General features: G+C 45.4%; 1 protein-coding gene across 1 annotated transcript in view; it reads left to right on the forward strand.

Moving 5' to 3' along the window:
- The first annotated feature begins 873 nt into the window (after positions 1 to 873).
- HUNK (hormonally up-regulated Neu-associated kinase) overlaps positions 874 to 17180 on the forward strand; it is an 80031-nt gene continuing 63724 nt past the window's right edge. Inside the window, exon 1 of the mRNA XM_019528822.1 lies at positions 874 to 1319. Within this exon, the coding sequence (XP_019384367.1) occupies positions 1050 to 1319 (270 nt within the window). The 5' untranslated portion in view covers positions 874 to 1049. The remainder of the gene's footprint in view (positions 1320 to 17180) is intronic.

A 17180-nucleotide genomic window follows, 5' to 3' on the forward strand; every position in this document is an offset into this window, starting at 1 on the left:
TCTTCTGTTTTTCTCTTGAAGAAAAATTGTTCTTGTCAAGAGAAAAACAGAGGACATAAAGGCGTAGGGTTTTATATCAACAGAGGACAGAGGACAACTGGACTGTCTTCTATGATGCCCCTTTCCGATGCCCATCCTCTTTACCACTCCATCCAGGAAGAGCACAGAGCATCTGCAGATGCTTCCTCAGCCTTAGGAGGGGTGTTTGTCCCCAAAAGCTTGCAAAGAAGACTTTTTCCAGCCATTTGACTTGGACTAATAAAAGATACCAGATTTGCCCAAAGAACCTCATCTGCATGTACTCTTGCTGCACACTTTTGGGTTGCTTACCCACCCGATTTAGTGCAACCCCCTGCTTTCAGCAGGACCGTCCCCAGCTAAGTCATCCCAGCCAGCCCAGGCTTTGTGGAGCCGGGCCTTTGTGGAGCCAAGGACGGAGAGCCCCCATCAGCGCCTCCCTGGGAAGCCCGCTCCGGGGCTTCAGCACCCTCCAGCCGGCACGAGGGGAAGAGCTGGGCTGGTGGCGGGCTCAGCCTAGACTAGAGCTGGCTCGTCCCTCCGGGGCTGTGGTGTTTGCGGCGCTGGGGTAGGAGGGGCTCCCAAGATTTGAACCTATTCCAGCTGCAGAGCTTCCAGCCCATCTGTTCCCGCCGCGTGTGATCGGATTAAATGCTTGCCAGTTCCAACTGAATGAGGCTTTTTTTTTTTCTTCCCCTTTCTTTCTTTTTTCCCTCCTCCTCCTCCTCCTGCCCAGCCCCAGCGCGAGAGACCAGAGCGGCCGGTGCAGGGCGAGGCAGCGGCTCACCTCCGGCCGCCTCAGGCGCTGGGCGCTGCTGCCTGCATTGTTCCCGCCCGGGAGGCGGAGGCAGGCGGGGGGTGGGGAGCTGAGCCGAACCGAGCCGCCTGCCTCCCAGCTCCGGCTCGCGGCAACTTTCCCGCAGGAGCAGGAGCAGGAGCAGGAGCAGGAGCAGGAGCAGGAAGGGAGGCTCCAGCCCCACGTGCAGCCAGGGAAGGGGCGAGCCGAGCCCCCCATGCGCTGAGGCGGCGGGATGCCGGCGGCGGCGGGCGACGGGTTCCTGGGCGAGCCCCCGGCGACGGCGGAGGAGCAGCAATCCCGGCAGCAGCAGGCGGCGCCGGGCCCGGAGGGCAGCGGGAGCGGGACCGGCCCGGCCACCTGGGTCAGCGCGGCGGGCTGCAGGGAGCGGCTGCGCGACTTCCAGCACACCAAGCGCGTCGGCAACTACCTGATCGGCAGGAAGCTGGGCGAGGGCTCCTTCGCCAAAGTGCGCGAGGGGCTGCACGTCCTCACCGGGGAGAAGGTACCGATCCTCACCTGGCCCCACTGTGTGCCCCCGCCGCAGCTTCCGTGGAGCTGCCGCCCTTTCCCTTGTAGATCCCCCTTCTCTCTCCAGCAGGACCCTCGGGCTGCGTGTTTCCCCCTCCGGCCCTTGCATGGAGGTACCGCACCTTCCCCTTCTCCCCCTTCTGGATCCATCCAGTCCACACACCTCCAGCCTCTCTGGGGTCTCCATGTGTTTCCCCCCTGTAAAGTTTCCACACCTTACCCTTTTCCCCTGCTTGGATCCATCCAATTTCCCAGCCACTCTGGGAGCTCCACTTGTCCCCTCCAGAGCTTCCATGAAGGTAATACGCCTTCCCCTTCTTCCCCCTCTGGATCCATCCAGTCCCCGCCCAGCGTCTCTGGGGGTCCGCATGTCCCTCCCTCTGGATCCATTAGATCCCCCAGCCCCTTTGGGGGGCCCTGCCTTCCCCTTCTCCCAGGTGCCCTATGGATCCACTGCCAGTGAACATCATGACTGATTGGATCCCATGGTCAAATTGGTATGGGGCGGGGGGTGTCTTCTTCTGTGGCCAGGGGTCATGGCCCTCTATCTAGGAGCTCTTGAGCATCTATTAACAACCTTTTATAGAAGCAGGAGGTTGGCTGCCATGGTTCCCCAGCTTGACCTGTGGGAGGTGAGGAGGGTATTAGGTCTTCTGTTGTGTCAGGGTTGACAGCAGTTTTATGAAGAGTTCAGATGATGGATTGGCCTGGGGTGGTTTGGATAGGGTGGATGCTGCCTCAGGCAGGGCTTTGAACTAGGTCAGTGGTTCTCAACCTTTTTTGTAGCCGGACCTGTTTGTAAACATTGGTGGCCTGTCCCGACCCAGTGCCTCTCACTCCCAACCCGCTATCCTCTGCCCCCAGCTCCTCTGTGGGGTAGAGGGTAGGTGTGTGGGGCATGGGGTGCCCCAAACAGCCCCTTACAGGCTGGAGCTCTGCCAGCCTGCCAGGGAAAAAACTCAGTTTCCCACATTTTTCTCCATTAAAGGAGAATCCATTTTTAAAGTTTGTTCACCACCCTTTCATATATTCATTTTTGGGTGGCGACCCACAGGTTGAGAAACCCCTGGACTAAGATGCCTTTGGTGGTCCTTTCCAGCTTGGCTTCTCTAGGCTTCTGTAACTCCCTCTTCCTTTCTGGGTGTAAGGGTACAGCCTCTGAGCTGCAGCTTTAAGGGCTGGAGGCTGCAAGGGGGAGAGAGAGAGTTGTGGGATGGGGGGGAACCCTGGTCATACCCAGTTCTCTCTCCTTTTCAGCCTCTGTTCTCTGTCCCCAGGTGACAGGCCTCTGGATATGTCATTCTGGGATATGGGCCACCAAGTAGAGCTATAAGCCCCCCTTGGTGATGGGGGCCAGTAAGGCACATCACTGGTTACTTGGGGCAACTAAAAGACGAAACAGGGATGGTCATGGGTTCAAAAGGAATGCACTTAGGGAGGATGCCAAGCAGAGCACTTTAGACAGTAACCCCCAACCCCTCCCACCAGCGATGAGATGGATGCAACTGCCCTCCAGTCCTTGAATGAGCCAGTGTATGCTGCCCAGTTAAAATCTGATTGAGATATGAAGGGACAAGGGACAGGAAAACAGCCCCCACAGTCTGAGCAAGATGGGCTTATGGTCTGATCCAGTCAATGGCAGTTCTTACGTTCCTGGACGGAGAGTGGTAGCTGGGCACAACGCCTGTTTTTTTTCCCTTAGGAAGCGGGTGTCCTCATTCAGCACTTTCCACCAGTACCAAGTGCATGCAAAGCAGATACCATGGGGGGGGGGGGCAAGGAAAACTTCTCTTCAGATTAACCCTTTGATGCTTGAGGGAACACACCTGTGGTTTTATCTGACAGTGACAAGATGACACCTGCATTCATAGTTGTCTTAACTTTGCCAGGAGTTGGTCCAGTGATCCAAACATTGCCCCTTAACATGCATTCAGCAGCAAACCTGAGTTTTTTGCTGGGTCGGCTTCTGTGTCTCTCAGTGTTCCAGAAATTGAAATGTTATGGTAAAGGGTATTGACTTCTCAGTCCTTCCCCCTGCTGCCTTTTTTATAGAAATGTGCTTTTTAGGAGTATTTTAGTGCACAGACTGAAAGCATTGCAAATCAGTTACCGTGTGTTGACTTGGTAGGTGTGCAAGAAATGCAGATAGAGACTGGAAATTAAATCTAGGATTTTTGAAGGTTTTGCAGTGAGGAGTTGTTGAGATCATGGCACACTGCGGATTTTCTGCAGCTGGCATATCTACCCTGAATTCTTTGTACTATCCATAATCTGTTAGTGAAATTTTTCCAGTCAGCCACAGTGTTACCCCACTGCTAAGAGTAGTCACTTCTTGATTTGGCAGTAATGGGAACTCTGAGGCAAAACAGCTTCAGCTTCTTGATAAAGATTACTCTACCCTTGTTTGAGCCTGAGTCCCTCTGACCTTTGTGGTTATTTTCAAGCCAGTTTAGTAACAGGGAACACCCAGGCTTGTCTAATACAGGACGTTGTGATTACTAGTAAAATCTCCCTGGACCTGTTGGACTGAGTACAGTACAATGTACTCTGTTGGTCTCCAAGAGGGGAGCATAAAGGAATTGTAAATGCTGGTATCATTAAGGTTGTTATCTATCGTTATACTCCTAAAAATGTAATTCTAGTTGTGGAAGAAATTTTGTCTGTGCTGAAATTTAACATGGGGCTCACCCTGAATTTCACCATGGGAACAATGATAGGGTTAATGCTAATTATCTTATAGGGATGCAGAAAAAAAATCCTCTCTTGCTGTCTTGTTACTAAGCATGTGCTTCTCCCTGGTAACAGAAACATCTGATGATCCTCTGATGAAAAGACACATGCACATGCATGCTTTTTACTTTTCTGAATTGCTGCATTTATCTTAGTCTGTTAACCGAAAGAAATATGTAAAGACCTACCACAGGCCTCTCTGTCTCAGCTCCTTAGACCCACTGCTGCTTTCTGATCTTGAATGACAGCCATTATGAGAAAAGTAGTAAACAGTGAAAGTGTAGGAAAATCCTCTGGACTAGTGTCCTCCTCTGCAGAAACGTGCATGGTTAGAAGGCACTATAGGGCTGGATCCTGTTACCTGATTTTGAATCTTTAGAAAAGTATCTGCTGTTGACTTTAGTGAGTGTAGGTTTAGCCTGTGTTTTAATGCATCTGCTTAATTAATTCTTGCTGTTCCTGGATAAAGCACTTTAGTTGAGGGGAAGCAGTAGTGGCTTTTTGTGGGGGTCTGTCAGTTCAGAAAGGTTCCTCCCTTTGCCTTTGGAACAAGAAGTTATGACACTGGTGCAGCTCATATATGATCCTACCCTTGAACTTTATCCCCCATGCAAGAAACCACTAGACACTGTTTTTCTGCTCATCTTCCTCTAATGAACTTCCTGGTGGGCCTCTGGCAAGAGATAGTAGAGGTGTCTGTATGCAGGAGCTGCTTCATAGCTGGGGGCAGTCCTGCTTATGCAGAACCCACTGTAGGCAACTGAGCTGCAGTTGCAAAACAGGGTCTCAAACTTCTCCTGTGTGTATGGCTGCCATAAACTGGTGGTGGTGGGGACAAGTGCATCAGTCCAGTCAGGAGAAATAGTAACTGAGGGAGAACTAACAGTGGGGAGGCAAGGGAATGGAACCAGGGGCACAGGAGGTGGGTCTGTAGTAACAGTAAGTTTTAATTAACAAGTGGTTGATTGCCGTGTTGGTATATGATACTCCTGAGAGGGACACTAAGAGCCAGATGTATTTAGTCATTCATCACGCCTTACTCATAGCCACAGTAGTACTGTACTCTGGGAGAATTCTCAATGATGTCAATGGGAGAAGCTGAGTGAAATGCTATTTATCAAAAAGGTACCAGTATCACACCCAAATGATGTGATATTCAGCATAGTACTCCTTACCCAGATGAGGTCATCAAAGGCACATTGAATAAGCAGTAGGTGAGCTCTGTTTGATTATGTCAGGCAGGACCTCTTACTACATGACAGTTACTGTGTTCATGTCCTTCTATTGCCTTGACTTGCATTTCTCATTACTTAGCAGGAAACATTTGCTCCCCTGCCTGAAAAGCAGAAGGGGCAGTTAAATCGTGTCCAGATGAAAATCCGGTTAATTCAGCAGTCCAGAGCACTCTCATTAGAGTTGACCAGAAATCTGTTGAGGAAAACCTTTTAGCTGATTCCTATTAAAAAAGTAAGCACTTCAGTCTCAGTCCTGCCAAACTCGGCACCCATGTGCCTCCAAATGGAGTGCCATTGACTCCTAGTGCTCCTAAGTTTGTTCTCCAATGGACTGCTTGTGGGGTCCAGCTAACAAATACATTCTTCAGGTCCGTTGTTCTATGACACTGATTAGTGCTTTCATATACTGTGAAAGAAAGTATAATAACTGGCAGTCAATCTTGTTCTGTAAAGCAGTTACGGTATTTGTAATCTGTCACTGGTAGGTATAAAGGGATCTTCAGTTGCGTGCGGTATGTTCTGTAGTTTGATCAACTGCTGGTTGACTTACTCTTGAGAGTAGTCTCATTGGAACTCGTGGGATCATAACTATGAGTAAAAAGGGCTCTGCAGCTCTTGCAAACATTTAGGAACAAGAGGGTGAATTAAGGTAAGGTTTTTCCAGTTGAGCTATGAATCTCTTTAATTCTGAGTGTTTTAAGTCAAATTTTGTACAGTGTGGTTTAGTCTTGCCATAATGTCAGCATGCTATTACTTTCTGGGCTTGAAAAATGTTTGGTTATGCTCGATGCAATTAAATTGATTTTAACTGAGTATAGGAGAATGTTAAACAGATTATATTTTCCATTGCTGTTTAGGTAAAAATATCACAGCTTATAAAATAACATTGGTAAAGGGCTGCTGTGAAAAAAAAATCATTTCTGACAGTCGTGTTTGCTGCTTTTAAGGAAACTGTCTCTCTTTGAAGGGCAAGCTTATTTAGATTTACTTTTAAATTGTGGCTGATAAAATCCTTGCTGAGTTAGCTGGACTGTAATTTAGCTAAGGATAGGAAACTCATGCATAGTATGTTCTCAGATAGTCTCAGACCTAATGCTTTAGCCTCAGAGTGGCCAACTATTGGGCAATGACAGTATGACAAGAATAGATTTTTACAAGATGTTATTCCTTGTGGCATCATGTAGGCAGCAGGATATCATTGAAATAGCCTGTACTTGTAATGGATTGAAGAATATATGATTGACTCTGTATTCTTGATAAAATATGTGAATATTTCTTATAGCATTTGAAAATGACCATATGTTAAAGGAATGTTTCAGAGCCAGACTCTGTATGAAGTAACTTGGCCTAAAATTACATTCTATTTCATTCAGGGATAAGGCTTAGCACTACAAAAATAGTTGTAGAAGTTTACTTGTTTCTAACCCACTGGAAAGTCTGTTTATGAGTTCCCTGTGCAGTTATTGTTGAGATTTAAAAGATGCATTCTTAGTTATAGGTAATCAAGTAGTTTGTATGACAATGCCAGCTCTTTAGTGGAAAGCAGATGCTAAAAATATAGTTTACCAGCTTTCACCATGAAGGTACAATGACTAATAGTAGAAATGGCCTTTTCACTGGAAATTCTGTTTTTAGAATGCATTTTGGTATGAAACAGGTGCTAAAATGTGTATTTTAGAATCTTAGAAATGCAGGGGTGGGCTATGTGGGCAGGACAAGCACTCTAGAGAGCTGGAAATTCTTATTAACCCTCAGCAGATACTCCTGGAATGAAGCAAGTCTTTTCAAAAAGCACTTGCATAGCTGGTCCCATAGAATCTGTCATCCATCAGTGACAGATTGTTCTGCATAGAGTTTAAAAAAATTACATGCTACAGTAGCAGTCACATTTTCTTTTGAACTCCATGCCCTGCTTTACCTTTTTGAAGTGCTTATGAATGATTGAAATAGGTGTATAGGGAGCAGAACAGCTCCAAATCTTCTCAGTAGGTATTAAATCATTGGAGCGCTTTCTGGCTTCCACTGAGCCTAAATGAGGGTCAGTCACAGGGGTACTGTGCTGCAGGTTGCATGTATGTTTCCTTTGACTGAAAAAGACACAGGCCCCAATATGTACATTAAATGAGGAGTGATCCTGGAAATATTTGCAGATTCTGTACCTCTCTCTGTCCCCAACCCTTCCTTTCTTTTTCTCACATATACCCCAACACTGTTCCAAACAATTCAAAGAAACAATATATTTCAGCTAGCTTCTGCCTTGGTCAGACAGAGGCCATGGATAAATGTGCTCTCTTAAGCACTCCAAGTACCCTTGAAGTATTTCAAACGGAGAGGTACAGATGTTCGCGCCTGCTGAAACACCTCAGAAGTGACCCTCAAAAAAAGGTGGGGGAAGGCTGCACATTTGTATGGATTTGAAGTGTTCTAAATTTGAAACACTTTAAATTGAACTGGTATTTGGAATAGTTCAAATCATGGTTGCCAAAAATTTTTTTTTTGTTTTTTGTTTTGTTTTGTTTTGTTTTTTTACTGATGAGCTGCAAACTTTTTACTGACATATTTTTACCCATATATGTCATACATAATGTAAATGCAACTCTTCTGCTAGGCCCTGCCCTGTTGCCAGGACCCAGTTAGAAGGGAAGCTGCCAGAGCCCCGTTGAAATTTAGCAGTATAACACCATCCATAGTAAAAAAGTTTGTCAGTAAAATTTTTCAGTTAAAAATTTGGGTTGGTAACCCTGTTTGACTGCACCAGTAGTTTTATACTATGCTGCCCCCATAAGAGTCCCCTACTCACCCTTGCACTCTGTGCCAGATCTCACCCTGCACCATACTGCCTGCCCAACCCACACAGACTTACCTCCATTGGACCTGCTCCCCTCCATTTCATCCCAGACCCCAAAGAAACCTGACTTTGACCTGGCAATACTATAGGCAGCCAATGGCGCACAGCACCAGCACATGGCTGGGAGTGAGCAGCAGTCAACAAAGCACTGAGAGAAGGCTCTAGACTTCTGTTCGGATATCAGGAAGCACTGGCGTGTGCTCTCTGTCCTTCAACACTGCTCCCCTTCTTGGAGTTTTACAGACAGCTTAAGTTTTCTTGTGGCCTTTTTCAGTATCTTCACCTGGACTGTTTACAGATGGGCATCTTTAGCCTGAATTTTTACTGGTTATCCATAAATTTACCAACACTTCAAATGAATATCTGTCCATGCCCAGGCTAGATGGTTCTCACTGAACCAAAGCACTAATGATGCTGAGTCCGTCAGAGAAGCAGTTGTTGCCACAGCTGTGGCTTTCCCTTTCTGCGTATAAGCATTCTGCTTCCATACTATTTTCTCACCAGTGTAGCTCCACTTATTTGAGTGGAATTCCTTATTATTTAAATTGATCAGGCTCAGCTTTGGAAGCAATAGGGTTGAATTCACTGGTTTGCTGATTGCCCTACCTTGAAGTTCCTTCCAAGGACCTGGTGATACTCTAGAAGAGCTTCAGTAACTACTTCAGAGCTCATTTCCTCTGGAAGAGGGTGTGTTGAGTGCTTCTTGTGAGGTGTGCAATCCAGATTGCCATTGCCAGCCTGAAGCATTCAAACCTCATGAGTCGACATTCCCAAACCAATGAGATCAATAAAAAAAATATGCTAGAGGGTTTTTTTTACATGGCTGCCATTTTTTTTTTGAGTCTCTGAAATAAATTTGGTTCGTATTTTCAAACCTTTCTCCTCAAACATGAGGGCTATAAATTTGGTTTCTAAAAATGAAAGCCCAGATAGGCCATGATCACAGTCAACTTACTCCACTTAGCAAGCATGCTAATTGCATTTAGGTGGTCTCCTAAACCAGAAGCAGTGTAGTCCTATCTGTTGCAGGTGAATTAATTAGCATGGGCCAGTTAATTTATACTAATTAACCTGTCTGAAATGCTGCATGAGTGAGGTCATCCTGCTCCCACTTAGGCAGGAACCTATGCAAATCAGCGTAGGTGCTTGAGAGCACTATGCTTAGCACTAAGTTGCCTGTGTAGGCACAGCCATAGTCATGTCTTCAGGACTCTGGTTTTATGGAAAATCCCCAAGTACTGTAATGCAAGACTCCCAATAGTATTGTGAAGATTGCTGTACTTTGCTTTCTGTGACTGATGGATTAACTGTCCTTAGTTAGAAATTTAACTTGTTGTTTTCCCCATGTATATAATGTGAGTTTCCCAGGTGCACTCCATTTCTCATTGTGATTATGTCATTAGTGCTTTTACTTGTCATTTGGTTCTCAGCACTTTTTAAAAATTTTGTATGTAATGATGCATCTACTTTTATACAGATATGTAAGCCTCTTTGGAAAATACAGTACATTTGCACAGTGCTATTCTTCCAGAATAATATTTTTTTCTGTTAGAAGGTGCCACATTTTCCACGTGATCATCTAACTGAGGCCTGTGTAGTAATGCCTACCCATGAGAGAATAAATGAAGCAACCTCAGTTCTGGCATCTCCTAGTTCTGAAGTGTTTTATTATACATCCGTTATGATGTTCTTTTAACAAGGCCGTTTTTGTGTATTATTTTTTCTTTAAGCTACTGAACATATGCCCATATAAATGTGAAATACTTGAGAAAAATAATTGGAAGGATTTTGCACTGTGGTTGCAATGCCTTCAGTAGGAGTTTTGCTTGAATCAGGCCTGCAGAATTTGGCGCTTTGTCAGCACAGCATGGCAATAGCACATGTTATGAAGCATTAAAGGGTTTTAAAATAAGGCAGGATAAACACCATGCTGCTGAGATGTGCAGTCACCTGTTCATTATTTCTTATGTAATCACCTGCTCACAATTTATTCACTGGTAGAATAACCCGTTGCAACAGGAGCTTATTCTAAAGCTGCATTCTACCCTCTAACCCCCTGGTGTCTTACATTGCATGCTTGAAGTAAGTACAGTGGTCTAGAGTTGTCAGAGAGTGTATTCACTATTTCAGTTGGTCTTCCAGGAAGCTTGTTTTAATACTTTTCAGCTGTGGTACCTAACATGTTCTGCAGTGAGCTGAATTGATACACATGTGGCAGTTTCTTATCCTCTTGAGATAATCAGCTTTCAAGTTCACATTCAGCAGTTTTTCAGTACGTTATTAAGAGTGTACATCAGGAGTTTGTTGCTTTTCATGTATATCATCATAATTTTAGTGCCACATGGGGGGGTGGAATTTCTAGTGCATTAGTTAAATTGACACCAGGTGTCAGTTTTTATGTGAAACTCACATCTGGGTCCTTGCATTTGCTCTTGAAAATTTTATATTTTTAATGATGTGTAAAGCTGTGTGCCTGCTTTGGAGGATGTGTTACATATAAATGGTTTGTTAATTAAAATGTGTCTTGCTCTTTGTCTCAGAACAGGCCACATCCTTTACACTGGTGAGTAGCTGAACGTGACTATTCATCTTCATTTGCGTCAGCAGACGTTAACACAATACACTTAAACGTCTCCTTCCCTCTGCCATTTGTGAGTTGTTGATTAGCCCAAATGAGGCAAAATACAGGCTTTTAGAATACAACATTTGTCTTCATGATTTAAAGAAGATGATGTGAATTCATAGCAAAGCAGTCAATAGACCAGGGATGGGCAAAATATGGCCCGTGGGCCAAATATGGCCCACGAGGCCATTCTATCCAGCCTGTGGGGTCCCTAAAAAATTCAGAAAATTAATATTTCTCTGCCCTTGGTTCCTGTCAAAAATGATCTGGCAGGCTCCCACAACAGCAGGGCCTGCCTGTCCCCACCCCACAGGCCTGGGAGCACGTAGCTGCCTGTGCCAGAACTGCAGGTAAGGGGGAAGGCAGGGGGAGGAACCCGGGCAGGGAAGGAGCCCAGGGAAAAGCGGCCCCTTGCCCACCCTGTGGCCGGTGTCTTGCACTGCATCTGCTCGCAACCCACATGAGGCTGCCTGTGCCTGCTGCAAACAGCCCCATGCAGGCTGTGAGCAACTGCAGCAGGGAGCGCCAGCCACGGAGCAGATGAGGGGCTGCTTCCCCTCCCCCTTCCCCCCCACACTCGGCACCACCTTGTAACCTGGCCCCACTGCCAGCCTGGACCCCACGCCAGCTCCAGGTTCTCCCATCGGGGCTACGCACAGCAACAGCAGCTGCTGTCCCCTCCGCTTGCTGTTCTGGGCAGTGCTTGCCACCGCCACCTCTGGGATGCCCAGCGCACAAGCTCCAGGCGGGAAGCAGCAGCCAACACTGCCCGACACAGCAAATGGGGGGGGCTGTAGCTGATGCCATCGACGAGTGAGCCCAGAGCCAGCACAGGGCCCAGGTTGACAGCAGGGTCAGCTTACAAGCTGGTGCTAAGTGCAGGGAAAAATGGCCCCTCGCTCACCCCGTGGCTGGCACCCCACACTGGAGCCACTTGCAGCCTGTGTAGGGCTGCCTGTACCTGTTCCAGACAGCCCTGCATGGCCTGTGAGCACTACCCATGGGGCGGGCGAGGGGCCGCTTTTCCCCATGCTCAACACCTGCTTCTTCCCTGCTGGCAAGCAGGGAGTTGGGGCACTAGGAGTGAGCAGGTGCAGGAGCACGGGGCCTGCATCCGTGTCCCAAGGCCAGTGCTGGCGGGGCCCATAGCAGGGCAGCAGGAGCACAGGGTCTCAGCCGGCAGGGGTTCTATGGAGCTGGGCCAGCTCCCCCCTCTCCCTGCTGGTGCAGCCCGGCCTGTGCCCCGCTTTGGGCCCCACTGGTGCTGGCCCTGGGACGTTGGTCCCAAGGCATTGGGACGTTGGTCCCAAGATGGTGACCAGGGGGCGGGGCACCTGGCAAGGGGCAGGGCACCTGTCAAAGGGTGGGGCTACCCATGAATTGTAATAGTATATCTAAAACTGAGCTGCTACATATTTTATAAACAGCAATATAAAAATGAACTGATAGTTGATATGTTGATTACATTTTTCTCCAAGTTTTTGAAGGGAATATCTGTGGATATGTACACATAAAGTTTATATGAATGCCAAGATGGAAAAAGAAGTATTCAGGCTGGTATGTGGGGGTTTTCCTAGCCCTAAAGAGAAAACAACTGAACAAAGTAAAACTTAACAATTTGGGGCTAATTGCATGCTTCTGATTGTAGTGTAGGCATAGGTTGTGCTATTTGAGTCCATAATTAGCATAGCATTATTTTCAGGTAGTTTAAAAAATAAACACTTGTCCCTCTCAGAACCTCTCACTCTCAAACTCTGTCCTGTATATCTTCCCAAACAATATATCATCTGCTGGTGTGCATTGCTGTCCTACTGGGTCACAGTCTAATGCACTTTTGGCTCATTGATTCCAAAAAGGGTTTGATGAAGTGAATGAAAATGGTTATTTTCGTGCTTTTACTGGACTAAATGATATTGCTACAAGCACCTTTGTACCAGGATTGTGTGTAATGCCCTTGCACATAGGGCATTGTGCTTCTTTCATATGCTCATTTTAAAAAATACTGTATTTGATCAGTACAAAAGCTGTATGCAAATCAGCCTTTAGTATTTGCTCTTGGAGGGAACTGAGTATCCTTTCTTCTAGATAAGAGCGAAGGTTATTGCAATAAAGAGCTATAAAGGGTTAATAGGGCCCATGAAGGGGACCACCTATGAAAAATAAACAGAAAGCTGATGTTGAGCTTACGAAAGATTCCTTTTCTGTGAATGGTTTGCTCAATTTCGCACTACCCAGCTCTCAGAAATATTCTTAGTCTGAGATCACATAATGCTGTTTTTTATTTTCAGCTAGGATTAGAATTGTTACTTCTACAGAAAAGGTCTCCAAATGTAGAGGATAGAAAAGAAGAGTTTTTTTAATAAATAAAATTCCTTTGCTATTGGCCTCATATGGAAGATTGGTATAAAAAGGGTGGGTTAGAGGGTGGGGGGGGGTGTTGCAACACAAGCTGCCGCACAGGAGGTTTGTCTTAGAACCAACATTTGTGTTGAGTTAAAACTTAGGTGATAGAAAGTTTCCAGGCGTGCCTCCCATAGAGTTCAGTTATTACATACATTCTGTTTCTTGGCTCCATGGACATTATGCACATCAAAATATTGAAACTATGTGTACGTAAATGTAACACAATATATAGTGTAATATAATGTAATAAATAAAATGCAGTATATACAGACAGGAGTAACAATTCTGATTCTATTCTTTCCATACATGCATACATATATGTATGTATGCATGTTTGGAAAGAACAAATTGAACACGCATTGTTCCATGAATATTAAACAAAGCATATAGAAAGTGTATATTAACTGGACTCTATAGGAGTCATGCCTGCTTTTCTATCACCTAACGTTTTAACTCAACATAAATGCACTTAAGTTTTAATTCAATGTAAATGATGGTTCTAAGAGTAACCTCCAGTACAGCAGCTTGTGTTATAATTTTGCTAGGGAAAAAAAGATGCCTACAATGCAAAGCTACACTAAAGCAGTATTAAAGCAGTTTATATTGGGGATGCTGACTCTTTTGCATACCTGGTTATGGATTTTATCACTAAAATATGAAATGGGGACAGTTTTTAATATGTAATTTATTATGAGTCCACACATGTGGAAATGAGAAGAGTCATGAGCGGGGTCTCTCATGTGCGGCTTGCTGTTAAAGGAACATTATTATTTGGTATCAGTTCTCTGTTTTTGTTTCCCCCCACCACCACCCTGTGTAATCTGAGAGCTTCATCCATCTCACTGTGACAGAAGAAATTTTCAGCATTAAGAAGGCAAGTTATACTTTATCAGAAACAGCTGGGGAGGATATGGTTCATTTGTGACCCAAGCATAAACCATGCTTTGCTGTAGTTTAGCCCGAGCTGTTCCATATTGTTCTTAAAGCTTAAAAAAGCAGGTTTAGCTCAAGAGGACCTCTGTTTTGTAGCAGTTGTCACACTAGCTTCCTTCATGACCAGTCATGTGAAGCCATCATCTTGGGTCAACACAAAATAGGGTTCAGGCTTGTCTTAACAAGTTTTCCATCTGTCAGAGTGATCACATATCAGACTCCCCATTCATTTGTGTAACAGCCCCAGAAAATTCCTTTCCTCTTAGTTGACTATATGTTTGAGCTCTAGCTAGTCTGCTTGCTGAGTGACGGAGAGTATTACTGCATGTTACTTTTACCTTGTGAATGGGGGAGAGAAATCCTTCTTTGAAAAATATCCAATATTTGAAGAGTGATATTTGATGAACATTTTAAATTAAAATCACCAGGCAGATCAAATTGTCTCATTCAAAGGTATATTTTTACCCTGCTGCGCCGCCTGGTCCAGACTTAAGGCTGGTTTTGACAGGTTTGTAAAGGTTTCCTCTGTACCACCTTTATTAGGCCATCATTCACCACCATGTCTGGCCTTCTGTCCTCACTAACTCCATCTGTCTCTGTCTACTCGCAACCTGCTCGCACATATCTTAAGATATGTGGGAGGTGAAAAGGTGCTGGTAGCCCTAGGGAAACTGTTCTTGTCACCCCATTAATCGGTGGACCTGGGAGTAGTCAGAGGTCAGTGCAACTGATTTCTTCCTGCCAAAGTTAAATGGACCTCTCCCATGATTCCTGGAATCATACTGGCCCAGAGAGAATCGCACAGGCGCACACACACACACACACACACACACACACCCCCCTCCCCTATGCTGTAGCAGTACAAAATGCTGCCTTCCAGGCTGTGGGACCATTCTGTAGCCATATTTATAGTAAAATACTGAAAATGATGACTTCTACGTTGAACACACAGCATGGACAGAAGTATAATTCATGGGTACTTTGTCCAGCCCACAAGGTAGAAATAGTTGCTACTGTGTTGTTGTTTTTTGTTTGTTTGTTTGTTTTCCCCACGTTCAGACTGGTTGTTGTTGGAGGTTTTTCCTGAACTGATTGCACTTTTATAAATCATAGGAGCATTAATTTACAGAAATATATTTTTATTTTTAAAAGTGGAATGAAGTAGATAACTGGGGGTTCTGATAGGAGAACAGCAGGGGTAATGAGGCAGATATTCTGTTAGGAGGAGTTTGTGGGAACTTGGAGAGAAGCTGTGCAGAGTTCAAGTGCTCCTTAGATGAACCTTCCATGGGTCATCAGAGTGGAGAACTTTTGACACAGCTAAGTTTGTCAGAACAGAGTTCATCCCCATTCCACTATCTCCCCTCCTGACATCAGTAAGAAGAAAGGGGAAGTAGTGGGGTTGCCCGGTAGAGTTGGGCATGTTGCATGGACAGCTGAGACTTAGTGGATGGAGATGGCCTGAGGTCTTTGTTCTTAATCTCTGTCACACTGTTAGTGTTTAGTATTGATGGAGCAGCAGCATGGGGAACTCTTCCATTGTCAGTGCTTTGGTACATAAATGTATCACCCTGTGGTGTTCCAGCAAGAATGCTTTCAGGTGGCAGTGCCGTAGGGACACGTAATCTCTGTGCTGGGGTATCAGAACTTCATGGGCTCCCCAGCTGTTTGGTGTGCTGGAAGACTGGAGTAGAAGTGTCATGGGGAGCTTTTGAATTGTAACACCCTGTTGTTCACGATGGGTTGTCATCGCACTCCTCCCTGGCATGCCCTCCTCCTACCTTCCACTTGAGAAGTGGGACCAAGAAGAGGATGTGCTATAGATTCATAGGTTTTAGGGGAAAAGAGACCTTTGTGGTTATTTAGGTTGACCTCTTAGATAACATAATGCTGGATGAATTTCTATGGTGTCTGTTCAACAAGCAGCACTAATGCCCTGGGTTCCAGAGCTGTGCCGAAACAGTGGGGATTAACATTGTTGGCAGGGATTAATATTGTTGCAGGGCTCTGGAAGCTGTGATGATGAACTTCGCAAACCATATTTGGCCTACCAAGTGGGGTGATCCAGCCTGCCAAGAGCCCAGCATGCTAGATAACCCACCTTTTGCAGGTTGGCTCTGGGCTGCAGGCTGTATGTTTGCAGGCTTTGCTTTATTACTTTGTAGGATACTCTCTACCTTGATATGTAGATTATCAAAGGATTTCTTTTCTTTGTTTCCCTTTGCATTCTTTACATTCAAACTACTTGATATCCAAATGATATGCTTGAGCACATGTTCTGTACCTGGCCTTCCTTAGATGGCGCACTTCTAAAACAGGGCTCTCCTGTCAGTGTGTAGGATGACCGGGGGCCCTCAGCCTTAAGAATTCTTTCCAGTCTTATAGTGATGTATGTTCTTTTTGCTCCAGGAAGAGAACACATGGGCCTGGCATCCTTTTACCCTTTCAGCATGTTTTACCTATTTTTCTTAACACTGAGTCTACCAAGAGAATTTGTATTCCTCCTTTGGATGAAGAATTTGTCTGCCTCCTCATCTTTGTGCCCTGCTTGACAATCTCTAGAATGGGGTTTAGCAGCCATCCTCTGGTTTAGCAGCCATCCTCATGGAGTTCCCTGTTCCTTTGAAGGACTTCCTCTGGTATGTCATACTGTAGCTCCTCTCCAGCTTTGCTTCTTTCTCACAGTAGAAACTCCCTTGAATGTTGGGGAAAGTTTTTTAAGAAGGCTCCTCCCTATACTAAAATAAGATTGATATATCAATATCAGCTGTTCTACAAAGAGTTAATATACAACAAAGTGGAGATCAAATTTAGTCATTTAAAGTATGAAATGGAGGGATATTAGTGCTGCCTGAGATGAAAATCTCATGGTACCTTTAATTATGGAATTGCTAAAGAGCTCTGTATTTTGTGTGTGTGTGTGTGTGTGTACACACGCACACAAACTCCCTCTCTCTCTCTCTCTCTCTCTCTCTGCTTTTTGTTCAGTCTTTGTCCCTATATGTGTGCGAGAACATGAGACGGATATAAAAATAGCAGATTGATGTGGCTGAATGAAGATTC

The sequence above is a fragment of the Crocodylus porosus genome, unplaced genomic scaffold (genome assembly GCF_001723895.1).
Source record: "Crocodylus porosus isolate Cpor-Errol unplaced genomic scaffold, CroPor_comp1, whole genome shotgun sequence".
Classification (NCBI taxonomy): domain Eukaryota; kingdom Metazoa; phylum Chordata; order Crocodylia; family Crocodylidae; genus Crocodylus; species Crocodylus porosus.